Source organism: Spermophilus citellus (genome assembly GCF_964194105.1).
Source record: "Spermophilus citellus genome assembly, chromosome: 5".
NCBI classification, from domain to species: domain Eukaryota; kingdom Metazoa; phylum Chordata; class Mammalia; order Rodentia; family Sciuridae; genus Spermophilus; species Spermophilus citellus.
In genome coordinates this window covers 54,943,837-54,971,433 of record NC_138186.1, presented here as the reverse complement: position 1 = coordinate 54,971,433, position 27,597 = coordinate 54,943,837, and the positions used below count along the sequence as shown (strand labels likewise).

General features: G+C 39.6%; 1 protein-coding gene across 1 annotated transcript in view; it reads right to left on the bottom strand.

Annotated features, from left to right (window-relative positions):
• DNAH8 (dynein axonemal heavy chain 8) overlaps positions 1-27,597 on the bottom strand; it is a gene marked incomplete at its 3' end in the record, with an annotated part of 273,605 nt that overhangs the window by 116,228 nt on the left and 129,780 nt on the right. Inside the window, exons 46-60 of the mRNA XM_081294489.1 lie at positions 26,898-27,144; positions 26,535-26,776; positions 26,308-26,448; positions 23,864-24,101; positions 20,081-20,223; positions 19,502-19,636; positions 18,458-18,580; positions 16,383-16,596; positions 13,042-13,151; positions 9,307-9,470; positions 8,113-8,305; positions 5,933-6,055; positions 4,409-4,539; positions 1,820-1,973; positions 344-508 (exon numbers count right to left, since the gene is read on the bottom strand). Of these exons, the coding sequence (XP_081150615.1) occupies positions 344-508; positions 1,820-1,973; positions 4,409-4,539; positions 5,933-6,055; positions 8,113-8,305; positions 9,307-9,470; positions 13,042-13,151; positions 16,383-16,596; positions 18,458-18,580; positions 19,502-19,636; positions 20,081-20,223; positions 23,864-24,101; positions 26,308-26,448; positions 26,535-26,776; positions 26,898-27,144 (2,523 nt within the window). The remainder of the gene's footprint in view (positions 1-343; positions 509-1,819; positions 1,974-4,408; positions 4,540-5,932; positions 6,056-8,112; positions 8,306-9,306; positions 9,471-13,041; positions 13,152-16,382; positions 16,597-18,457; positions 18,581-19,501; positions 19,637-20,080; positions 20,224-23,863; positions 24,102-26,307; positions 26,449-26,534; positions 26,777-26,897; positions 27,145-27,597) is intronic.

Here is a 27,597-nt window from a genome sequence, read left to right as displayed (position 1 = left end):
TCAAACCTACGTCAGTGCTTCCTAGACAGTATGTCTATTATGGAGGGATAGCTGGAGATTTGGAGATTGTGTCACCAAATTCCTTACAATTAAAATAATATGTCTCTTGGTAATTAATGAAAATTGGAAGCTATGTAATAATTTCTAATAATGTGACTATTTTAAACAATCACACTGGTAATGAGATGTTGATCAATGGAGATTGGTGGCAAAAGTATTCATTTTTAATTCAGTGAAACAAATGTTAATTTCTGAGCAAATATTTCATCAGAGAAGATAGACAGTATAGGCGCATTTAAATAAGAAACTCTCATACAGAGAAGAAAAATAGATGAAAACTCACTGGAGAGAAGCAGAGAACAACATGCAAGTTCTTCCTGGATCTGGAAATGAAGTACTCATACAGATTATCAAAGGTAGGAGGGTGGCGGGGCAGCTCCCGTTTCATCACAGATATTAGTCCTTGGGTGATTTCATCCATCTCATCCCGTGCAAACAAATTGGAGATCTTTGTGGAACAGATAAGAAAACATTCCATATTTTTAATTTTTTTTTTTTTGCATTCCGTATTTTAAGAGTTCCCCACACTGCCAAAGTTTGGTCCTTCCCTACCCCCACATCATCGTTTTTCATATTTTCTTTCTGCATCTCCACAGCCAAATACCTGTTTGGCCAGATATTATCAAGGAATCTTTTTATTAATAAGAGCAAATTGTTTCCCTGTGTGTAAATAGATGTCATCAAAAAACCATGATGTGGTTCAGTGGTAAAGCACCCTGGTACCAAAACCAAAACCAAACAAACAAACAAACAAAAAACCATGTCCTCCACCAAGCTGATCAACTCCTTAAAATGTTCAGTGGTCCAGTGATTAGTCAGTCTCTCAAATCTGGCTCCAAGATATTTAACCAGCTCTTGCACCATTAAGCACGAGTATCATCACCACTGTGCAGGGCAGAGTTAAAGGTGGTATGCTTGCAGGGCTGGCTCTTGGCTGGCCTCTGGGAACTTGACTTTGGGAATGCCTCCTCCATTACTAATTGGCAAGGCTGTTCCACTATGCCTGGACTGTGAATGTAAACACTGGTATGTAAACTCCTGCTTTCCTTCTGGGAGCCTGGAACTTTGGCATGCACGGTTAGCCAGGAAGTGACTACACGACCAGCTCTAAGCAAATCCATTGGACCCTGGGTCTCTCACAGGCTCCCCCGAGCAGAAACACAGTAAATGTGCTCCTTAACTTCATCCTGGGGACAGCACATCCCGTATGGCCCTCCTGGAGGCTGCACATGCGCCTGTCCATGGATTCCTCCTGACCCCACATGATGTCTTTTTCCTTACTGATCAAGCTCTGCATTCTTGCTGTGCTGCTGTGACAAATCTTAGCCATGAGTGGAACTACATGCCGAGTGCCGTGAGTCCTTCTAATGAAGTTTCAAGCCCACGAGTGGTCACAGAAGTGCTGACACAAGTGGTATCAGAAGCAAACACCCCCCTCCAGATAACAGAACTCTTTGAACCGTTCAATACTAGTAAATAGATGGATAGCTACATCTCCTAAAATAAATGATAGGATCAAACTGAAGATTAAAGAGACAAGTGAAGAACCATACTTAAAATAGAACAAATTATACAAAAAAAAAATCTAGTGGTAGGCAGAGTTCATTTTGCACAAACTACAGCAAATTGACTAAACCTCATTTCTCAAGAATGTGTGATAAATGGCCTCACTTCTTTATGAAGGGTTGCTGCTTTTCCTACATAAATATAATTCACATTTTTTAATAATAGGAGCTTTTTATCTACTCCTGAGACCTACCTCCCCTGAAGATAGCAAGTTGTTAAGGTATTCTAGAAATGCCTCATCTTTTATATCATTGTCAGTAAAGATGAAGGTGATTCCTTTTCCATCAGCACCAGCAACTTTGTACAAAGCTTTTAAGTCATCTGTTAGATTATTGACATTGTAAGACCTAAAAATAGAAGTGGTAGGAAATTTAAAATTAAATATATTGTGTATGTGTGTATGTATGTATGTAAGTGTAGCCATAATGTACCTCAAAACCAAAATCCTAAGTGGGTTGTAGTTCTAAATGTGAAAGTGGTAAGTTTTATTTGTAAATGTGAAGGAAATCATAGGAGAATCTCTTTGTGACCTTGGGGTAAACAATGGTTCTTCAACAACACAAAGAACATGAAACATGAAGGCAAAAATTTTGATAAATTTTCATTGAAAGTGAGATCCACTAAGGGAGTAAAAAAGCAAGTCAATAATTTGGAGAAGATATTTGCAATATGCACTCTTACAAAGGAATTATACCCAAAATACATAAAGCATTTCTAACAATCAATAAGAGAAAAAAAATCACTGACCAATTTTTTATGTTTTCTCTGATATGCATATACTAATTCACAATAAGGTGGGGCTAGAGGCTAGGGATGAATAGAGGTACTTTGGATTAGACAGAGTGGAGTGAAGGGAAGGTAGTGGGCAGAGGTTAGGAAGGAGAGTAGAATGAATCAGACATTATTACCCTACATGCACATATGATTATATGACCAGTAACTCTACACCATATACAACCAGAAGAATGAGAAGCTATACTCCATTTATGTATGAGGTGTCAACATGCATTCTTCTGTCATGTATAACTAATTAGAACAAATAAAAAAGAAAAAAAAAATTTTAAAATGAGCAAATGGCTTAAACAGGCATTTCATAAAAGAGGTTATCCAAATGGCCAACAAGAGATGAAAAAGTGATACACACTAGTAATCATTTGGGAAATGCCAAACTGAAACCACACACCAGAATTTCTAATATGAAAAAGACACACAATGCCAAGGGTGAGAAAGGATGTGGAGCAAGGAAACCTATGCAAACTGTTGATGGAAATGTAAACTGGTACAACCACTTTGGAAAACTCCTTTGCAGATTTTTATGGTTTGGATATAAGGTGGTCCCCCAAAGCTCCTATATTAATGCAGGAATATTCAGAGGTGAAATGATTAGATTGTGAGAGCTGTCATCTATCAGTTTATCTTATTCTGAATGGACGGACTGGGTGACACCTGGAGGCACGTGGGGCATAGCCGGAGGAGGTATGTCACTGGGGGTGGGCCCTGGAAAGATACAGCTTCCCTGTGGTTCCCTTCCCCTGTTTCCTGGCTGCCATGCATGGAGCAGGGATCCTCCACTGTGCCCTTCCACCATGATGGCTGCCTCACTGTGGAACCAGAGCAATGGAGTTGGCCCACCATGGACTAAAGCTCTGAAATCATGAGCCAAATAAACTTTTCCTCCTTTGTCCTTGTCAGGCATTTTGATCACAGCAATGAAAAGCTGACTAACACAGAGATCACTAAAGCTGAATATATGCATAATCTAGATCCAGCTATATTACCCGTAGGTGTATGTTTACACGTGTATAAGAACACTCATAGCAGCTCCATCTGTCAAAAACCAAATATTATAAACTGTGTAATGGATAAAAGGAAAGTGGTGATACAGGATGAAGTAGATTACATATATCAACAAGAATGAACAAACCATGGCTACATATAGCATCATGGATGAATCTCACATAGTATAAGAATAGCAATGGGTAGTAAAGGAGCAAATCCTGTGTGACCCAAAAGTTCAAAATCAGGCAAAACTAACCATCGAGATCACCCTTGGGATAGTAATGACTGAAAGAGATGAAAAGGAATGCTTCCAGATACAAGGATTATTATATTTCTTTGTGGGCTGGCTAGGTGTACTTTGCGACACCCATGATTTGTGTATGTTCCCTTGTATAGATAATACTTAACTAAAAGCTTAATTTAAAAATAACTTCTGTGGGCTGGGTGGGGCTCAGCGGTAGAGTATTCGCCTAGCACATGCGAGGCCCTGGGTTCGATCCTCAGCACCACATAAAAATAAATAAATAAATAAAATAAAGGTATTATGTCCATCTACAACTAAAAAATAAACATATAAAAATGACTTCTGCATTTTTTAAAAAAATTAAAAATGAAGTTAACCCATGAAGTTAACCATGAAGTTAACCAGTGAGGGCTGGAGCTGTGGCTCAGTGGTAGCACACTTGCCTGGCATGTGTGAGGCGCTAAGTTGGATTCTCAGCATCATGTATAAATAAATAAAATAAAGGTCTATCAACAACTTAAAACAATTAAGAAAAAGAATATTTTTTAAAAAAAGGAAAGAAATTAACTAGTGAGGGCTGGGGCTGTAGCTCAGTGGCAGAGCACTTGCCTAGCATGTGTGAGGCACTGGGTTCCATCCTTTGCACCACATAAAAATAAACAAATAAAATAAAGGTATGCTGTCCTTACACAACTACAAATTTTTTTAAAAGAAATTAACTACTGAAAACCATAGTCAATTTTTTTTGCTTTATCCTACCTGGTTAATGTTATCTGGAATATTTGATATCCAGCTATAAAAGAGGCCAGTCTTGAAAGACTTTGTTTTCCTGAACCACCAACACCTACCAACAATGCATTTCCACATGAAGTTCGAATTACACGTGAAATCTGTTTTGAAATTTTAAAATATATATATTAGAAACAAAGGATGCAAATATTTACATTCTCTTGCACTGTAGGGCTCCAACATTTGATTTGTTTCTAGACTACATTAGATTTTCTTCCTTATAACAGAAAAAAAATATTTAAAAAATACCTTTGGAATCTTGTTTTGAATTTAATTTTAAAACAATCTTACCATCTTGGAATTGTAAAAATTAAAGTTTCATGTTTATTTATCCAACTCAAATTCTTTCTTTGCCCATCTATTTGCATCATGAAAAAACAGGACAAATGGTTTTACTCTCTTCTATTTGCCAACTCTTCTGGGTGTGTGTTTATAATTTTATTATTTTTAAACTCCATGGATGATGAAGTTGCTCTTCCCGATCTTTAGAAGATGTGAAAAGTCTGATGTACTGAATCTTGTGGACACCTGTCTACAACCAATACTGCCTCTAACAGATCTCTGCCAACTATACATTTTAAAAAAGCACCAACTTCTACCTACAGTGGAGGTAGAGTCATGTTTGTAAGAAAAAGATTTAGAGAGACAGTCTTCAGTCTTGTGTTGCTTTCTATAATTGACTCCCTTAATGAGGATCAGAATCAAATGGTGGTTCAAATCTCACATGGGCCATTGGAAGACATTGCTAAAAGGTTGTCATTTATGTTAATATCACTTTTTAAGAGTCTAGGTTGGATCACTAAATCCATTAGTGTCATTAAAATCATATTTTTTTCAATGCACATTTTACAGGCGGCCGATCACTAATGGCCCGTTGGTATGCATTCCTATAATAGATCTGGAAACATGCTAATCCCTTCTGTGATGCTGCTCTAGAACAGGCTCTCAGGCTTCCAAGGCATGAATGTGGAAGCAACCTTAGCACACATGAGATTTCACCAGCTCTGACTCCTCTTGATCAACTTTCCCCGCTCCATGGCATCACTTCTTGGAAGAACTCCTTTTCCATTAACCAATTCCCTCATGGGTCCTGCACACCTGCCTCACTCCTTCCCAATCCGTCTATCCATAATCCATAGGCACCTGTCGCGCCTTCTCTTTTCCTCCATGGTGAACAAGATTCCCCTGGTATCACCAAAGAATTCAAGGAGGGACTATTTCTTCCCAGGTTCTCCGGCTTCCTCTTTTGGAAGGTAAAGCTCTTTGACTCGGGCTGCCCAAAGTTCCAAACACAAAAACCATGAATCTGCCCTTAAAAACATCTGCTGATTCAAACACGGAGTTTCTTATTCAGACTCGGTTTCACTGACCCAACCTTTGTATGCCCGTCCATATCCTACCTTATAAATTTATCCTCCCTAATAAGTTTACCTATGAAATGTGCTAAGCTTTGACACCAGCTAATCATATCAGGAAATAATCCACAGCTAGAACCTTAATTAGATGAGTCATTGCATCTTTAAAAAACACCAGGTCAAGAGAAGTTCCTCTAATGATTTCGTTGAACTGCCTCTGGTAAAACTGCAGCTTCTCAGCCAGAAATTCATATGATGGTATCTGTAGGTGGGGAGAGAGAGAAAATCGTAATTAAGATACACATATTTTTAAAGTCATAATTATAAAGACACTCAAAAGTATTTATTTTTTATATTTAAACTTATTTTTATTGGTACATAATTGTAAATAATAGTAGAATTCATTATGTCATATTTGTACAGGCACGTAAAATAATTTGATCAATCTCATTCCCCAGTAGTACCTTCCTTTTCTTTCCCCTCCTCCTTCTCCCTGATCATAGCTCTGCTCTACTGATCTCCTTCCATTATTATTTTTAATTCTTTTTATTAATTAATTCATTTATTTTACAGTAGGATGCATTTTGACATATAATACACAAATGGAGCATAACTTTCCATTCCTCTGGCTGTTCATGGTTCAGAGTCACTCCACTAGTGTAATCATACATGTCAAAAGTAATCATTTAAAAATATTTTAAACTTTGTGGACATCCAAGGATTGGCCACTTGTTAGTCTACTTTTAATTATTTTCATGTTCAGAGGCCTGAAAACTAACCACATTAGTTGGTTTCCAGTATAAAATCATTTCTGACCTTTCCCTTCAAGAGACATAGCACCAGCTAATTAACAATGGAATATAGCATAAATTCTCATTGTATGTGTCTTTTAATACTATTTATGACCTTTAAAATGTATACTTTTACACAAGTCTTTGATGTTCCAAAGTAAAAACTCACCCACTTTCTTTTACAAATTATTCCTTCCAGTTGACTTCTTTGCTCTATAATGTACTTTAGAATTACTTTGTTAAGTGACCCCGTTTTGTTTTGTTTTTTAAATCCCTTTGGAATCTTGATTTGAGTTCCATTAAAAATACACACACACACACACACACACACACACACATATATATATGAAGAATGACATTTGTTGTGTTTTATATCTTGGAATTGCTGCTGTTGAATTAAAAAAAAAAAAGACTTTCAAGTTATATTTTCCTCCCCGTGATTGTTGGCAAGGACTGGCAAACTTTCTGTAAGGGGCAGGATGGTAAATATCTTAGGCTTTGCAGCCCATTCCATCTCTACTGCGACCACTCCACTCTGCCTTCACAGGGCAAAAGCAGCCCCAGGTCATATAAGAAACAAATGGGTATGGCTATGTGCCAATAAAACTTCGTTTAAGAATACCAAAATTTGAATTCTATAGAGTTTTTATGTGTCACACAATATTATTCTTCTTTTGATTTTTTTCCTAACCATTGAAAAGTATAAAAACTCCTCTTAGCTCACAAGTCTAACAAAAAACAGGCAGCTGGCAAGACTGGCTAATTGGCCAACCCCTGGTGGAGCACAGTTATCAAGTTTCATATTTATGTAACACTCAATCAACTAACTGAATTCTTACTAGTTAAAACACATTCAAAATCTTTTTGAATTATATAGTTAGATAATCCTGTCATCTGCCAGTAATTTGGGTTTTCTTCCCTACCTGGTAGTAATGTCTATTTTTAACTATTAATTTTAAATATTATTAATTTAACATCTATTTTAATTGTGTTGCATCATTGAGATGTTCAAAGCAATATTAATTAAAGTGTGGATAATACGCACAGTTGTCTTACATTTGGCTTTGTAAGATTTTTGTTTCTAGATTTCTTTGAAAGAAACTTTTAGTTGGTGCATACCAATCCCTGAACATCGATTATTTAGAAGTTACAGTAATTCAATGATGGATTTAGGTACAGAGGGAAATAACCAGTGAGATGAGTGATCCAAAAACTCTTTTTTAAGAGATGGAAATTTGTTCAGTGGATTAGACAAAGGGAAACGAAGGGAAGGGAGTGGGGATAAGAATAGGAAAGACAGTGGATGAATCTCACATAGCTTTCCTAGGTTCATATATGAATATACCACAGTAAACTCCACATCATGTTCAACCAAAATAATGGGATCCTATTAGAATAAGTTATACTCTGTGTATGTATAATATGCCAATATATGCTGTCATGCATATCTAAAAAGAACAAATAAAAAATTTGAAAAATTTTAAAAGAGATGTAAATTTAATAAAGAGAGCAAGATGGAAATGAATACCAATTCATAAATTTTGGGTACTTCAAATACAGTGTCTTCAGGCTCATCGCCGGTTGGTTCAGGCATGTCACGAAGAAAATCTACAAAGTATGGTTCAGGCAAAATAGACGATGCTGCTTCGGGGCTAATATTTTCTTCAACAGCACGAACAAGTTGTACATTGAACCAATGTTCATCTTCAGGACTTATAAATCTGAAAGGAAAATGTACTAGTAAGAATAAAAAAAATGTGAAAGCATCTTTTCTAGGTGAATATAGTCTCAGCCTCCCTCCACCTGCTCGCAGGCCCAATTCTGCACCTTCCTCACATCAAGACAGGGAAACACCATGTCCCACATTTGGACAAGAAGGACACAACTCCATTAAGACAATTACTGCTTATAGGAAACACGGATGAATCACTCAGGTGACATCTGTGGATCCTAAAATTGGAGTACAGACAAGATGGTCAGTGGCAGGTGAGTGTCCTCTTTCTGGGTTAGGGGACACTCATTGCATAAAGGTCCTTTTCAAACTCACAGTATCACAGAGGAAGAAAGGAAGAAGGGGAGGTAGCATTTGACGAGTACCACCCATGCAGGAGACACTGTGGTACACCCTTCAACTTTGTGAGACTGGCATTATCACTCACATATTGAAGATGAGGAGAAGGAGGCTCAAAGATGACTGAAACCAGATTTCACCACCTACACGGAGCTCACCACATGAGGAGAGTGTGCTGCTGAGTTTTATCAACACTCTGATGATGTGGTGATGTATAAAGATGTCCTGTTGCAGTATCAAACTCACAAATTGGCAGAACATTTTATTTAAGGTGACCCCAGGTAGAAAAGGCCATCAATGCCTTATAAAAGACATTGAAATAGGAGGCACTACTCACTACTCAGCTGATCTGAGTAGATAATACAAGAATTAATGTGCTCACATAAACATCTCAGGTTGCACATTTGAACTCAAGTGCTGAGCCTGGCACAATGGTGCATGCCTGTAATCCCAGCAGCTAGGGAGGCTGAGGTAAGAGGATCACAACTTCAAAGCCAGCCTCAGCAAAAGTGAGGACCTAAGCAACTCAGTGAGACTCTAAATAAAATACAAAATAGGGCTGGGGATGTAGCTCAGTGGTCGAGTGCCCCTGAGTTCAATCCCTGGTACAATAAAAAAAAAAAATTTAACTCAAGGGGCTGTAATAGTCACCTGTCTGCAATTACTCTGTTGCACTCGTGTTTGAAAAGTGACATGAGAACAGTCATTGAGTTACACTCTTCAGCTTTTATCGTTAACATTCCTTGCCAAATCCTGGAAAGATCTCGAAGATTAAAGATATAATGAAATTTAGAAGGAGTTGGCAGCATCTTCGCCTAGTAAAAAAAAAATTAATATTCTCAATTAGTTTTCAGACACTAAAAGTAAAACTGTTTTGGGAACTATTTCTATCTCACAAATCCTATTTTAGATAAAATAGGCTGAGCAAATAAATCAAGTTCATATTTTTGTCATAGCAATGACAGGCAAAACCAGACCATAAATAAACCAACGGAATTTAAAAGACCATCCAGCCCTTCAACAGGATGGATTCAAAATAATGCACTAGATGCTGATTCCAAAGTCTTGTTCTCCCACTGTTAGTCAGCTTTGAGACGTTCATTCTCCCCTGAATTCTTAAGAACTATGTGAGCTGTGGGAAACATCACCTCTGATCATTGTTAATCTTACTCATGTATATATATGGAAATATGTCATAACCAAATAACTGAACACCAGCTGGTCATCTTGCAGGTAAAAATAATCAATGTCCACTTCCAAAGTCAATAATGACTATCTTCCATATCCTGCTTTGATTAAAGTCCTCAATGCATTCGGATTTCCATACATATGTTTCTGTATCATAACCTGGATTTTGCTGTGGGTACCCAATTCAATCAATATCCCTCCTATACTCGGATTGCTATAATCAGTTGACAGGCAAGACGGACACGCAGCTAGTAGAGGTGGTTTTCTGTTTTTAGTGTGCAAGCACAGATAGAGTATTCAGCTAATTTATTTGCTGTTTGTACCAACTTCTAGGATGTAAAAAACCAAAGCTATAACAACAACACATTCTTGCCCAGAGAGGTGCCAGTGAAGGGGCAGACTGGAGGTGCTGCTGGTGTAGAGAGGCTTGCCGTGTTCGAAGGTCATAATTGATATCATCACCATCATCTTTGAAGGTAAAAACAACCTCCATTCGGGTGATACAATGCAAACTCCCCACACCATTAATGCAGGAAAGCAAATGCTCTCTGCAGTACCTGTTCATAGAATAACCCCTTTCTATACTGAGAAAGTGCTCTATTGAATTCATAGAGTAATTTTTGCAGGCTAATTCACAGTACCAGTTAAAACAGCAGGAGGCTCAGCAAGAGGAAAGAGGGGTTATTTTATCTATCACCTTTCAATTTCCCTCTTTGCTCAGTTCCATTGTAAGATAAAATATTCATTCTACCCACTAAAATATAAAACACACATTTATACTATAAATATGTAAAAAATACCCAGAGGGGTAAGGTTGTATAGATGCCGCTTATTTATTTATTTATTTATTTATTTATTTAGCAGGGTGAGACTGTAGCTAGAGTGGCTGCTATTGGCAAGTGAAGTCATCTATAAAAAGAACTTGTTTTGTTTATTTTTAAAAGCTCCTTTCTTTCCCTCTTCTTGTTATTTATTAATCTGCTTTTTTCTTTCGTTTCACTATCTCTTGGTTTCTGGTGGGTATTTTTTTTTTTTAATACCAGGGATTGAACCCAGGAGCGCTTAACCACCAAGTCACTCCTCAGCCCTTTTATGTATTTTATTTAGAAACAGGTCTGGCTGAGTCGCTTAGAGCCTTACTGAGTTGCTTAGAGCCTTGCTGAGTTGCTGAGGCTCCTGCCTCAGCCTCCCCAGCTGCTGGGATTCCAGGCGTGGGCCACCGCGCCCTGGCTCCCCTTCAGTTTTCTTGTCTCCTTTTCTCCCCTGCTTCTGCTTTCAAGCTATATAAAGTAAGAGAAAGGTGGGGAGCTGTGCAAGGCAAGAACAGATCCAAAGAGTACTCTGTGAAGATGGAAGATTCGAAGCAAAGACACAGAGCTGCTTATTTGGGGGAGCTGAAGGGCCTTACTGAGTGGCCTAGGGCCTCACTAAATTGCTGATGCTGGGTTTGAATTCAAGATCTTCCTGCCTCAGCCTCCCAAGTTGCTACAATCACAGGGTGCACCACTGCACCTGGCTCCCGTTTACTTTTGCAAAATATAATTCTAGGACAGGGTAAAGAACAGACTCAAGGGGCCAAGAAGAAGGCACAGAGGCTGGTTAGGAAGCTCTCGCAGGTCCAGAGGATGGGCGAGGGAAGTGTCTCTCAGATGTCCTGGTGCAACGGGGAGGAGCACGTGGCTTTGGGATATATTTCAATGGAGAGGCCACTGAGATTTGCTAATGAAGAGAATGTAGGCAGCAAGACAGACAAACCAAGGATGGTGCCCCCTGTTTCAGCGTGAGAAGCAGGACACCCGATGTTGCTGTTAACTAAGAGGCAAAAATCCAAAGGATGATCCTTTTAATCTGAATTAGAGATCAGTTCAGAGCCAACCAGAGAGGCCTAGGGTGGAGGTGCTGAGTTTGAAGTCATCAGCATGGAGATGGTATTAAAAGCCCTGGAGCTGGATGAGACCATCAAAGGAAAGATGCAGACAGAGGAGACCCCCCCACACCCCTCCCAAAGTGAGATCAGGAGCATTTAAGGATCCAGAGACAAGAAGAGGTAGCTGGTGAGATAGGAGGAAGAACAAGGATCATTTACGTCCAAAGCTTCTAACAAGCCAAATATGAAGAAGAAGAAAATTGAACTTGGCAAGATTGAGGTCTTTGGGGACCTTGATTCAAACAGTAGGAATGAAAGCTTGTGCAAAATGGGTTCAAGTGGTAGTGAGCAGTGAGGAAGTGGAGCCAGGAAACCTGATGACAAGGAACACTGATGCAGAGACAGTGGGAAGGCCCAAGCTCTTCAGAAAACTATGCATATAAGCACATTCAATTGAAAAAATGGCCTTGTGGAAAAGAGATGGATCTTACCACAGAAAATCATCTCAGACACTCATAGACCCTGGCATTCACTTTTCGGTTTTTTTAGAAGAGAACAGCATGTGCAAAGGCCCTGTGTGAACAAAGAACAGGGCCCAGTATCAAGATCTGATCCCTGAAGGAGACTGAGCGGAAGGGCATTTCACAGGAAACACCCAACTCCTCCTTCGGATCCTTCTGTATCCAGAACTCCCCCAGGCCACCCAGGAATCTGAAAGCATGACTGACTCCAGGTTTTCACATCTGTCTGATGTGTTCAACTGGCTTCAAGAACACATAACAAACTAAAATAACAATTGCTTATGCCAATTTTTGGCAAATATACTAACCTCATTTTTTTTTTAAATCTCAAACCTTCACTTATTGGTCTTTTTGTGGGTACTGCCTTTGGTTACCTGGTAACACAGGCTTGCCAAGATTTCCATAGGGCACTGACTTGTGGATTAAAAACTAGCCTATTTCATCAAGAACACTTCCATTCACTTAGTAACACAAGATGCATCTCCAAGAAATGCACAGGCTAGACTATAAGTCTTAGGCCACTGAGAATATCTTGAAACCCAGGTATCAAATACAAATCAGAGTACAAATACAAATCAGAGCGACAGGTGGAAAAGTAGCATTCTTGTTTTGGCAAAATTCTACTTTATCTGGGATGTCGTGTGTGGCTCATAGTGATGTTTTGCACATAGGGAAAGTATCATTTGGTTAGAACACTTGCCACCCGGAAGGAAAAGGGGTCATTAATTAATGTGAGCAGCTAATTTATTTTTCCTAGAAGATCTGACTTTAAAAAAAAAAAAAAACTATGGATAAGGAAGCATCCTATACCTTAGTCCACTGCCACAACACTCTGCCCGCTGAGACCAACTGTATGATCATCTCACATATTTCAGGTCTGAACTTTCTACAAGGATCAAAGTATCCACAGCCAATAATTCCTGGAAAATAAACAAGATCGAAGATACGAGTTTGCAAAAAGATGACAAGGTACATGTTTATTATCCCAGTGAATAAATCATTACAAGATGGACTTAGCTGGGGATGTTAAGGATTTCTCCCATGGGACCCGCTACGACAGAGCCAGCAGTGGCCCGGCCACGCTTAGTGATGAGCACATTGTCTGCATTAACTCATTCCATCCTCCCAACACCCCATGAGAAAGGATATGGGGCAGATATTATGAGGAGGAGGAGGAGCATCCCCACAAGCCTAGCAACTTGCTCGCAGGACCCAGCTTGAACGCTGGCCATTCTGAGGTGTGAACCCAGACGGGCTGGCTCCGGGGTCTGTGAATCGGCATTAAGCCGAGAACTTGAAAAAGCTCACTGATGACTCCCGCATCTTAGAGAGGAGACGGAGCCCAGACAGGAAAAGGAAATCATTTAAGGTCACATGGGTTGGTTGTTGACTGAGCTGAAATTAGGACCCAGATCTCCTGATTGGCAGTCAGTCAACACTCTACTCTGGCCTGTGCTGGGCTCCTAGCCATTCCTAAGGAACGCCCAGCTCGGTGACAGTCTCCTGACATCATCACCCTGGGGAAGGAGTAACCTGCGGGTTTGTAGACTATTCTTAAAGACTCAAAATGCCTTTGGTTCGAACTGCAAAAAGAGACTTGCTTCACTTCTCTTTTTGGTGGTAGGGTGTTCAGGTGTGGGTGGTAAGGTGTTCAGGTCGAGCCATGGTATTTTCAGAGGAATACGAACATGGGTAACATATTCAGATACAGAACAGGCTTAAGAAGGGCAGTGAGTCCTAAAGCAACTGGAGGTCCTTCACAACGATGGAGGAAGAGTTGTCTTCAAGAGACACGTTATCGCCCTCCAAGGTCACAGTTGGTTGTTCTAGATGCCCATAAGACCTTTTTGCTTCCTGAAATACTATATTCTAGATATCTACCTTCCTGTAGGACAGGTGCATAATAAGAAGCATGGAATTTAGAATCAGAAAACAGGGGCAAGCACACACTTCTGCTGTGCACTAGCCCAAAGGCTCTGGCAGGGCTGTTACTTAATTCCTCTGAGCCTCACCACACCATGAGTCTTTGCCACAAGTTTATTTATGCAATTTTACTGGCAATACATATTTGGGTTATTTCAAGGTTTTACTGTCACGAACACCACTGTCCCAGGAGCATTCCTGTACACGTCTTCTGGCGTAGATACGCAAAATCAACCCCACAAGGATTGAGAACCTAAATACCGAAGGCAAAACAATATAATGTTTGGAAAAAAAAAAAAACATTCAAGGACACCTCTGTGGTGCCTGGATAGGAAAGGGCTTCTTAAAGGAGACTTGAAAAGCATGCATGGGATGTGCGTGTTCTTCTTCACCAGTAACAATGCCAATTGTCATCTAAAGGGCTGTGGCCCCCTGCACCTCCACCGCAGGGGATGGGAGTTCCAGTTGACTTCACAGTCTCACCCACACTTGATTTTGTCAGAATTTCTCAATGCAGCAAATCTAGTGGGTAAAAAATGGCATTTCAAGTCTGTCTGTTTCCATATGTGATGGTTAGCCACCTCTGCATTTGTTCATCGGCCACTTTAGCTGCTTCTCTTCCAAGGGTCTCGGGCTGTGCACATTTTGACATTAGGTTGTTGGCTTCCCTGATTGTTTCATACAATTTCTCTAAATATTCAGAATACTAATTTTTGTTATTGTATGTGTTAAAAATTATTTTGTTATATTTGAGGTTTGTATTTTCATTCTTTGAAGGGCACTGTTCAAATGGAGAGAAGCTCTTCAGTTTAACCTAGTGAATTTTATACTTTTGTTCCTTTATTTTTGCACTCAGCCTATTTAAGAAGTCCTTTCCTATCATTCCTACCCCCAGCCTCTCTTCTCTTCCTTCACTTCACTCTGTCTAATCCAAAGTACCTCTATTCTCCCCTAGTCCCCACCTCCCCCCTTATTGTGGATTAGCATCTGTATCAGAGAAAACATTCAGCCTTTGGTTGTTTGGGGACTGGCTTATTTTGCTTAGCATGATATTCTCCAGCTCCATCCATTTACCAGCAAATGCCATAATTTCATTCTTCTTTAAGGCTGAGTAATATACCATTGTGTATATACACCACAATTTCTTTATCCATTCATCTGTTGCAGGGCACCTAGATTGGTTTCATAGTTTAGCTATTGTAAGTTGAGCTGCTATAAACATTTATGTGGCTGTGTCACTGTAGTATGCTGATTTTAAGTCCTTTGGATATAAACTGAAGAGTGGGATAGCTGGGTCAATTGGTGGTTCCATTCCAAGTTTTCTGAGGAATCTCCATACTGGGTTCCATAGTGGTTGCTCCAATTTGCAGTCCCACCAGGATTGAATCAGACGTTTTTACCTTAGATGCACATATGATTACATGACCAGTGTAACTCTACACCATGTACAACCAGAAGAATGAGAAATTGTACACCCGTGTATGATGTGTCAAAATGCATTCTAGTGTCATGTATAACTAATTAGAACAAATTTTTAAAATGCAAAAGAAAAAAAGAAGCCCTTTCCTGCTTAGAAGTCATACAGATATTTCGCTATATTTTTTTTTCAAACACTTTATAGCTTTGCCTTGCATACTGAGGTCCTTAATAAATCCATGAGCATCTGATTTTGTGGTTCATGTGAGGCAGGGAGTCCAATTTCAATTACTAACTTTTCCAGTACTGCTTATGAAAAGTTTTGTCTTCCTCTTCAGGTCTGCAGGACTTGCTCTGTGAAGTAATGTCCATCTATGTATAAGTCTGTTCTTTTGCAGGTACATAAAGTTTGATAGTACAATTTATGTGTGCCTAAACTTGGTGTCAAAAAAATCTTATTTTCATTAATATATCAAAATGCTACCTTTGTTTTGACATGTTATTATTAACTTGGGATGGATGTGGATATAGTGTCATTCATTCACCCCAATTTTCCCATTAGCCATGTCAAGAAAACAAAAACACAAAGCTCCCCTTACCTCCAGTGTCAAACCTCCCACAAGGCTATTTGTAAATATCTCTGGGTCTTAGACTAGGCTACAGACACGAGCCATCTTCTTAATACTGAATCCCTCTTTCCCGGTATTTAGCTTTCCATTTCAGAAACGTAATCCCTATTTTAAACAGAGTCTCCTTAGTTTATATCAATTACACAATGTAGAAAAAAAACTAAACATCAAAAATATTCATACCAAAAATTTTGTCTATTGAATTATTGGAAGGCAATGTGCAGTTAAACACAGTGAATTGTCTTTTTAAGCGCTGTGGAATGTCATTTCGACCACCTCCAGGGTGAATCATGGCGGCTATGAGCTGCACATCAACGATAGTAGTGAAGTCTCCAGGCTTATCCAGGCTGTACATCCCTTCCATTTCCATCATCTGTCGTACAATCTCATTAGTTATCTGAAATTTCACACAGTAATATTTTTGTAACATATCATGTTCCTTCATAGCTCCTATGAAACAGTACAGATGAGATCAGCAGAAAACACCCAACTCTGACCAAGGAAGTGTTTGTGAATGTCAGTGATCATCTTCAAGGCAATTTGGCTTAAATGACCCACCCAGAAACCTACACCCAGGAACCCTACCCCAGCAGTCAAACATGTCTGGTGCAAGTCCAGGGTGCCCTTCACCACACAGGTAAAAGTAGTTTCCAAATAAATTTAGATGGGTGGTTATTAGATATTTGGTACAATCACCAATGTTTTGAATTTTACTATAGACACCTTTCACATGCAACATCCAACATCAAAATACTTCAGATCAGTATGTAGGATGGTCTCCTCCCTGAGCTTTCAAAATATTATATTAATGAGTGTTTGGGGTTGGGGTTTTATGTGCTCATCTTATCATCTCTGCAGCTTCTGACACTGCAACACTTCCTTTTTCTTGTTCATTTTTCCATTCTTGGTTTCAAAGGTATGACTTCTGACTGCTTCCCAGGCTACGCTTTACTCACCCATCCCTCATGTGTGATTGTTCTCCAAGGTTCTGCCCTTGCCCTCTTCTCTTCTTGCTATCCCAGGGGACATCATCTCGACACTACATGCCAAAGAATCTCAATGCTGTAACTCTAGCTTCAGATTCCCTTCTAAGCTCCACAACCGTGCACCCAAATTCTTGCTGGGCATTTCCAAATGGACAGCACACCAGCACCTCAAATATAATACTTTCATCCAACCAACATTTAATGAATGACTATTGTGTGCCAGCTTCTCACGTAGCCTAGACAAAATTCCCTGTCCATGGAGCATACATTCTCCTTATGGGAGACAAAATATACAAATGTATGCTTATATATAAACAAAACGGAGTACTGTAAGCCTTTGAAAAAAATAAAGCAGAGAAATGCAGCAGGAGGTTCTCCAGGGTATCGGGGAATATGAAGAGCAGGGAAGGCTTCACCTCCCGTGACATAAAAGCCTACATCCAAAGGAGGTGAGAAAGCAATCCATTCAGATACCCAGGGGAAGAGCGTTCCAGGCAGAGAGACGAGCAAAGGCAGAGATGCCGAGTGACATACCAGGCACATACAGGATCAGTAAATGTGGCTGGGGTGGAGTTCTGGGGAGGTGACATCAAACAGCATAGGGTCTTTGGATTATGGTAAGGATTTGGGCACTTACAACTACAAGTCTCAGAGGATTCTGAACAGAGGAGTGTGTCATGATCTGACTCATGTTTTAACTGGTTGTGTATGTGAGAACAGGTGGAGGGGGCAAGGGACACAAGGAACACATTGAGTGGTGTCTAAGGTGAATGGGGTTAAAGAGCAGGACAGGACCAACCCTGGTGGACTTCGGTCGATGGTGTTGGTGAGGCAGTGTATGTCGGTGGAATGCCACCAGGGGCGTGCCCAGTGCTTGCAACGCTGGTGAGGTCTTTTAATAGGGAGTGACTCGAAGCAATAGATGACTGCAGCTAGGACTGAGGTGTGTGGCAGAGTAAGTAAATAAATAGGTCTGTTTGTTGTTGTTTTAAACATTGCATAGTCCTCAGAGAGAGAGAGAGAGTGCGCAGAGAGATCAGAGCAAGGATGAAAACCCAGGGAAAGGAAGAAGCAAGAGAAGGCCCAGAAAGGATATGGGAACCAGGTCGCCAAAGAGACAGGAGGGAGTCATCGTAGAAGAGTACACAGGGATTTCAAGAAAGGAGAGTCCAAAAAGTCTGAGAATTGCTACTAGACTTAAGAACATGCAGGTTATTGACATATCTAAAAATGCACATTAGGCTTCATCTGTGTGAGATACTTTAGACATACCTGATCTCCCCACTCATTAACCACAGGCATGTTAATATCATCAATAAACACAGTCATTTTTCTCCCTCCTGGTGGCCCATATGTGCTTCCCATTCGCTTATCCACGTAGCTTTCAATCGTCCTCTAGAGAAAAGGAAATGGTTTGTCTAATGCATTAGGTTGTACTCCATGTTTCTAAAAAACATGAACATCTTTTCAGAATAGGATACAATTTATTATGCATTTAATAAATGTAAATAATGCTGGGCGCAGATGGTGCACACCTGTAATCCCAGCCAACAGGGAGGCTGAGGCAGGAGGATCAAAAGTTCAAGCACAGACTCAGCAACTTTGCAAGGCCCTCAGAAACTTAGTGAGACCCTGTCTCAAAAATACAAAAATAAAAGAGGGCTGGCGATGTGGCTCAGTGGCAAAGCACCCCTGGGTTAAATCCCCAGTACCAAAATATAACAAAATAAGTGTAAATATAATTATTAAAATACATGCTGCTGAATTTTTATAAACAAATGTTGGGGAATGTTATTCAGGACTTTATATGAAAATAAATATGCTCCAAAGTTCAGCTTCAGCCTTGGCATTAGGCCAAAACATGTTATCTGAATTTGGCTTCAACTTTAGCCACAAGAAGGCCAGCTAGGGGCTGGGGTTGTGGCTCAGTGGTAGCGTGCTTGCCTGGCACATGTGAGGCACTGGGTTCGATCCTCAGCACCACATAAAAATAAATAAAAATAAAACAAAGGTATTGTATCCATCTACAACTAAGAAAAAAAAAATTTACATAGAAGGCCAACTAGCTGAAGGCTGACTGCAGCCTTATTTCATTCTCTCTTACTTTTTCCTCTCTATATATATGATATACATAGATATATCCCCAGTTCTCTCTCTCTACATACATATGTATATGTATGTATGTGTATGTGTGTATGTGTATATATATATATATATATATATATATATAGATAGATAGATCACACACTGTTTATTGTAAGCAATACTTAAAATTTTTAAATGTTTACTGCAGCAACAAATGATGGGGGGGTTTACCTGAAACATTATTGGTTCTGTGGCTGATGAAAAGTTGAGACTTTTGGAAAGATGTACTTCGGGATCATATTTTTTCAAATAGGCCTTGATCATTACTGTTTTTGCAGTTCCCTGCTCTCCCGTGAGCAAAACAGCCTGCAGTGAGGAGGTAACCATGGTGAGAGGAACTGTTGAATGTTTAAGTTTCAAATGTCTTAAGGTTGTCCTGGCTACTCTTGCTTCCTATAAATGGATGCAGTGACTTTCTAATTGCTATTTGGAATCACACCTACTTGAATTAAAGATTTAAATGTAAAATGCATAGGGTCCTGTAGAAATGCTGGAAGAGAATGAGTCATTATTCCTAAGCATGGGAGTGTGGACGAGACTTAGAACAGACAGTCCACTTTCCAGCAAGCTGGGGGTCAACGGCTCAGAGGATGCTGAGTTGCAGAGTGCCCTGGCACGTTCACTTGTCAAAAATGCTTCCCTGCATTGACACTACCTCCAGGCCCTTGTCTTGGAATTCAATTCTTCTGTCTGTAGCCTGTGAAAAGGGGTGGACTTTTTTGTGACCATCTAAGACCCTGTTATACTTACTTTATGCTGTTTTGCAATGGTGTCTATCAAAAAGTTTGTTCTAACATTGTCAACATTTGGAACCAAAATTGATGAATACTCTGGAATACTGTCAGTTGGGTAATAGTATGGAAGAACTTTCTTGTTCCAGTGCTCCCAATCGCCTACACAATAAGTAAAATTTCATCTTCAGGAAAATGCATTCTTCAAACATTGTGTCAGAATACAAAAATATAAGTGCTATAAATGTTCAGTTGGATCATAGAAACATTTAAAACACTTTCCTAAAATACGTTACTGTTATCTGCCCTCTCATTCAATGGTGACTTATATCTCCTTTTTTATTCAATATCTCTGCTAAGCAATTTATTAATTTCATTGATCTTTTCAAAGAACCATCTTTTGGTTTCATTGATTTTTTTTTTGCCAATTGTTCTATTTTCTATCTCATTGATTTCTTTTTTAATTATTGTTGTTGCTTTCTTCTGCTTACTTTGGATGTAATTGAAACCTTTATTCTTTCGTAATATAGACATGAAGTGCTATAAAGTCTCCCTATTGATAATAGTTTATGGCCCAGAATATCTTGGTAAGTGTTTCTCTGTTCTTAAAGGGAATGCACATTCTGTTTGGCAGTAGACTATATCTGTCAGTCAGGTAAAATGGGTTGATTGTGTTGATCGAATCTTCTATATACTTAACTAATTTTGTCTGTTTGTTATTGATTATTGATAGAGTATCGAAACCTTTCTAAAATTGTAGATTTGTCTCCATTTCTGCTGGTCTCTGACACTTCCTCTCTGTGCAGATCCGCCTCTCTGGTGCTCTGCCCTGCCAATTCTAGCTTCTTGACCTTCCCAGAATGCACCTTTGCCTCCTCGTTTTGGACAGACTGCTAGTCCTGTTTGGGTTTCCCTCCCTGAGCTGCTGTTGGAACTGCCTTTCAGTAGTAATGTGGTAAAATCTCCTGTTCACTTCTCTCAGTGATTTGAGTCATATGCTTCTCATTTTCCAATGTCTGAAAAACATTGCTTTATACCTTTTTTCCAGCTTTCTAATGTAAGAGGTTAAACCTAGTCTCTCTTACTCCATCTTATCTAAAAGCAGAAATTCACATATTTCATTTTAAATCTAAAAATAAAGTACCTCCAAAAATGTTAATGTCCACGAATTTTTTTTAAATGGATGGATGAAAGATGTGGTAATGAATAACTAGCTAGAGATCACATGGAATAAATATATTAGAACCCCTTTTAACCACCAAGTACGTAATATTTTCATTCATTTCGTGGGCATGTGCTCAGGCAACTCCATTTCATCTAAAGTAGTCATTTAGGCACTGAGGATGTAGTTCAGTGATAAAGCAGTTTCCTAGCATGCCCGAGGCCCTGGGTTCACTCCCCAACTCCTCACACAAAGTAATTATTTAGACTGTGGTGAGATGAGATACCTGCAGTCCTTCAACATTTTAGTCAGAGAACCACCTAGGACTCCCTTGAATGATGTGATTCTAGGTATTGTCAACCTTTTGTTGACATCTCCAGTAAAACCAAGAAAACACCATCATCTAAATGTATAGACCCAGCACTGGCTTGGAAGAAATGCCATAAACTCACCATACTGCTCTTTCATTTTCTTGGGGAGGAGGTGGTACAGGGAATTGAACCCAGGGGTGCTCTACCACTGAGTCACATCCTCAGCCCTTTTTATTTTTTATTTTAAGACAGGGTCTCATTAAGTTGCTTAGAGTCTTGCTTGTTGCTGAGGCTAGTTTTGAACTTGCAATCCTCCTGCCTCAGGCTCCCAAGCTGCTGGGATTACAGACATATGCCACCATGCCCAGCTAGACTGCTCTTTTAAGTAAGTATCAGTGACCTAGCCCAGGGACGCCTGCTTACAATCCCAGCAACTCAGGAGGCTGAGGCAGGAGGATTGCAAGTTCCAGTCTAGTCTGGGCAACTCATTAATACCCTGACTCAGAATAAAAAAATTTAAAAGGCTGGGGGTATAGCTCAGGGGTAGAGCTCCCCTGAATCCAATCCCTAGTACCACACACACACACACACACACACACACACAAAGATATCAATGTCTACCTTTGATGATACAAAGGAAGGTAATTATTTAATTGGCATAATAATTGGATGCCATATGATTAGAAAATTGCTGCAGATAGATTTCCAGTCTCTGAGTAACTGGGGGCCTGGCCTTTAAATAAGGATGACATGCTCAGGGGGAAGCAACCTGAACTTTGAACATGACAGACTGTGGATTGCTCTGGATTCTATGTATGTGTGTGTAAACATATCTATTCATCCATCCATCCATTTATTGATTGTACAGGGAACTGCACCCAGGGTCTCTCTAAATTGCCTAGGCTGGCCTCAACTTTGTGATCCCCTGCCTCCCTCTTGTTGCTGGTAAGGGCCACCGTGCCTGACTTTGACTATGGATTCTGAAAAATTCATGTTTAGATTTAAGGATTCACTTAACTGTCATTTTATATTCTGAGTTGGAGTTCCCTTTAGTCAACTGAGACCTTCCATATCTTTAATCGTGTGCTATAGAATCACTGGTCATTCATTCTGGTTAAGGAGGGCCACTGGGGGAACATGCATTTATCTCAGTTCCTTCAAGGACAGATCTTTCAAACCCAAATTTGCACTTATTTTCAATATGATTCTCCCACCCTTTAATGTGCCCAGTGTTCCCCAAGCCTAGGAAACCCCTCACTTTTACGCTCTTCAAACCATAACTCTTCAGTCTTTTGCCAGTGTGGGCTGTGTGCAGCTGTCCGGCAGCAAGTTTGGGAGAAAGGACCAGGAGGTCTTCTTAAACAACCTGCCCTCTTGATTCCTATCTACACCTTCACCCCAGTTTCCAGTATCTGAGCCCTTCAAAGATCCTCTAATGTACACTGGATTACTTCTCAACACTTCCCAAGGTCACTTTCAGGTTTCCCTTTGCCCAGCACGCTAAATCAATTACAACTTCCCTCTCTGTTGATTTCAAAATTTTGTTATTGCCATCCACTTGCCTATTGCATTTATCCTTTTGAGTTCATGCATTTGGGAGGAAATAAAGGTAAATATCAATAAAGCATATTTTTCCCTCTGTAGGGTTTACAAGATCAGGGGCTGGACTCCAGATAAAAGCACCAAGTTCATGAGCATTTCTTTTAAGGAGAAGTGAGCTGGGCCTGCCACCCAGGGAAGGATGAGTCTGTGACAGATAAGTAGAGCCCCACCTGCTGGGGTCATTCTCTACTCACTGGAACATTTCCTACTGGGAAGCTGTAGGACTGGCATGCTCCGGGCATTTCCACATTTTGCACCATGAAGAATCTCTGTTCTCTATGCTGCTTTCTTCCTACGTCAGCCTTAGAAAGCAGATGATGTAAGAGGCATTGCTACTTAGGCCAGATTTCACCTGGGCTACTCCACAAGGAGAAGTCAGGAGTCTCTACACAGTTCTTGGCATGGCTAATATGCAAAATTCTATGATCTTTTGCACGTATGCTCTTTTAAAAATGGTATTAACAATTCTGGCCTTGTAGTTGGTTTACCATCCCCCACCCAGAGGAGAGTTTATGGTAGTTCATATTTTTCCCATTTAAAAAGTCAGGTAAGATTGGTTGTTATGTTGGATTCTGAACCAGTAATAGCTACTATGCTAATCCTGTGGACAGATTTTAGCCTTGACTCTCTTTATTATATTTTCTATCACAGTTTTTCTATATTTGTAACTATACATCTTTAAAATATTAAAAAAAAAGTCGGGAAAGGTATGATTCACCAAACTTACCATAATCTGTGACATAGAACTCATACATGGTTTGATTTGTGTCTTTAGGTATTTCTGGTAAGTTTAACTTGCTTTCATGATGTCGTAAAAAGACTTCAAGTTTTTCTCTGCTTTCCAACTCCAGAAGGGCTCCTAAACTCCACATTAGGCCAAACACGAATAACTTATGAAGATGCTCCACACATGAAATACCACCTTCTTCTTTGGAGGGAATTAAACCTTCCAGAAGATTGAGAGACTAAAAAAATTTTAAGTAAGAGACATTTTTTTCTCAATTAAAAATTTTCAGATAACAACTTTGAAATAATAATAAAAGAAGGCAAGAAAGAAAACAGAAATATCTCAAGATCATGCTTGATCACTGTCCTACAGCCCCCAGCCACCCATTTCAGACAGGCTGGGTGGTCTAGCAGGAAGAACATTGGCCTGGGAATCTGGAAGCGTGGTTTGTAATCCCAGTTCATGTCACTCTTGAGCCTCAGTTTCCTAATCTGAAATGCGAAAGGCACAGTCTAAATGTTTTCTAAGGTAGCCTTCTGGTTCTAAAGTTTGATATCCAAACTTTTCCAGATGGAAGATTTTATTTCTTTTTAACATTATGCAAGACTTAGCAAACTGTGCTCTCTGGGGGAGGTGGGGCAACAGCCACTGTTTGGTAAATAAAGTTTTATTCGAACAGTCACACTGGTCATTCATACCATCTCTAGTTCCTTTTGTGCTACAACAGCAAAGTTGAATGGTTGAGACAAAGAGTTATACAAACCCTAAAGTATTATTATCTGGCCCTTAAAAAATTATTTCAAGGTAAAAATTTATTCATATATATATATATATATATATATATATATATATATAGCGGTCACTAAATAATTCATTGATTTGGGTCTTACGTATTATTTCTAATGTACCCAGCCTCACTGATTGATATCCCTTACCTGGAAAACCAAATCATGGGTAATGATTTAGCATGGGTAATTATCACCAATAGACTGGAACTAGAAGAGCCCTTAAAAATCTGATTAGTTCTGTTTTTCTTCAAAGACTAATTAGAAAAACAAATATGGAAAGAAGAATGCCAATACATTTTTGTTGAAAGGTTTTCCATATCTGAGCTAAATTTGCAAAGCCCATGTTGCTAGGTTTTTCTGAGAGCCACAAACTCCTCTTTGTACTTTTCTGTCAAACTGCTAGCTTGATTCATTTATCATATTGACTCTCGTCATTGGATACACTTTCTGGAACAAGTGAGTAAACCTGATAGTGAAGAAGATGATTCATCCCTCTTTCCCTGCTGACATCCCTCTGGGGAGTGAAAGCGGTAGAGATGTCAGTGATCGTTTGTAAGATCTTTAGTAGGAATCAAACTTCTCAGAGCCTTCAACAATGCATATCGTAAAAAGATTTCTATGGCATTTGCTAGTAAATGGATGGAGCTGGAGGATATCAGGCTAAGTGAAATAAGCCAATCCCCCCCCCAAAAAAAATGAAAGGCCAAATGTTCTCTCTGATATGCAGATGCTGACTTTCAATGGATGGTGGTGATGGGGGTCACTGTATTGGAATCAACCTAGGTGCTCTTCAACAGATGAATGGATAAAGAAAATGTGGTATGTATACATATACATAATGGAATATTACTCAACCATAAAGAAGAATGAAATTATGGCACTTGCCAGGAAATGGATGGAACTAGAAACTATCATGCTAAGTGAAATAAGTAAATCCCCCAAAACCAAAGGCCAAATGTTTTCTCTGATAAGCGGATGCTGACTCACAATAGGCGGGGGAAGGGAGGAGGGGAGGTTCACCAGATTGGAAAGGGGAGAAAGGGGAATGAGATTGGGAAAGACAGTACAATGAATCAGACATAACTTTCCTATGTTCATATATGAATAAACAACCAGTGTAACTCCACATCATGTACAACCACAAGAATGGGAAGTTATACTCCATGTATGTATGATATGTCAAAATACATTCTACTGTCATGTATAATAAAAGGAACAAATTCAAAAAAAATGTTTTTAAAGATTCCTATGGAGGGCTGGGGTTGTAGCTCAGTAGTAGAGTGCTTGTGTAACACGTGCGAGGCCTTGGGTTCTATCCTTAGCACCACATAAAAATAAATAAACTTAAATAAAGGTATTGTGTCCAAGTACAACTAAAAAATAAATATTTAAAAAAAAAAAGATTTCTGGCCTGGGGTTGTGGCTCAGAGGTAGAGCACTCATCTACATGTGCAAAGCCCTGGGTTCAAGCCTCAGCACCACATAAAAATAAATAAAATAAAGGTATTGTGTCCAAATACAACTAAAAAATATTTTTAAAAAAAGATTTCTATGGACTGGATGAATTTTCTCTTTAGATCACTATTAACTGCCACTGAGTGAAAGTGAAATCTCAAAAGTAGAAAATGTAAAACAACAACAACAACAAACCCTTACTTGCATAATATAGTTGCACTCTAAGAGCTGCATTTTGGGACTGAGGCTTAGTTTCATATATGTATATGCATCTTCAAACACTTTGTCATACAGAGTCAGGAACACAGTAGATTCCTGAGTAGTCCGCTTCTTCAGCCAGGCCTGCAGCAGAGGAGCAGAATCTGTTTATGAGGAAAGTGCAAAATGGCCAGGCACTGGGCAGGCCTCCACCCATCTCCCGTCCCCACCTGCAGTATTGGCCTCCAGCTCAGAGCGGAGCTGCTGATATAGACCATGCCCATCCTGGAAACCGTGGCTGGAGAGGCATTCTCAATGTTGTGGACTTCAAACAGAAGCTTACAACTCGGGGCCATGGGAATGCGATCCCCATTAGCCAATGTGAGTGTTTTATTATCGTCCAACACAGAATTTAAATTCTCAATCCAAATGGCATCCACCGGGCCATCTAAAATGAGGAAAATGTTTTCACCTGCAAACAAAGTGGAAAGTCACGTTTTCTTTACAGATAATGAAAACAGAAGTTTAAAATAAATATTGTATTATTAATAAACTGGCAAGTTAAAAAGATCGAAGAAACAGTTCATGTGCACCTTTCTTAGCTTTCAGCGTTTTTCTCCAGAGAGTAGAAAAAATCCCATCTGTCCAGTCATTGGTGGCGGTATCCAGCCTGCCAAACATCTGGGGTGCAGTTATAGCTTTTGGATTCATTCGCATTTCTCTATGGGGCCTTCCACATTCTGTTAATGCCTTCATCAGAATTGTTATAACCGTTGTCTTCCCGGAACCACTGGGCCCAAGAGTCATCAAGCCATGCCGAACCAGAGAGGTCTCATATAACTACACAATTAAAACAATAAATTGGGAAAAAATGTAATTTATGAGTCTTCCGCTGACATCCATAGTAGCTAGTTGAAATGTGAAAAGCTTTAAATGAGTTTTCATTCAAGTAACTAGTTCAGTATTTAAAAGATGTAAAAACTTGTTGTGTTGCTAGATGCAGACAGCGAATTGCCATCACATGATAAACAACATAAGTGCTAAAGTAATGATGATGTGGGACTTGAATTACATTCTGGAATAACCATCAACCTGAGATCTACTTTTTGCTTCTCAAACTATTCCTTGTAATTCTGGTTTGCAGATTGAGAACCAGCAGTTTTTCCACATGCAAAATTTTCTGTGTGTGCAATGTGATGATATCGCCCCTTAGTGGTAGAAAGCTGCAACTCCACGCACCACAGTGAAGATCCAGGATTCATGGTGGGCCTCGGGGCTCTCAGAAGCACATCT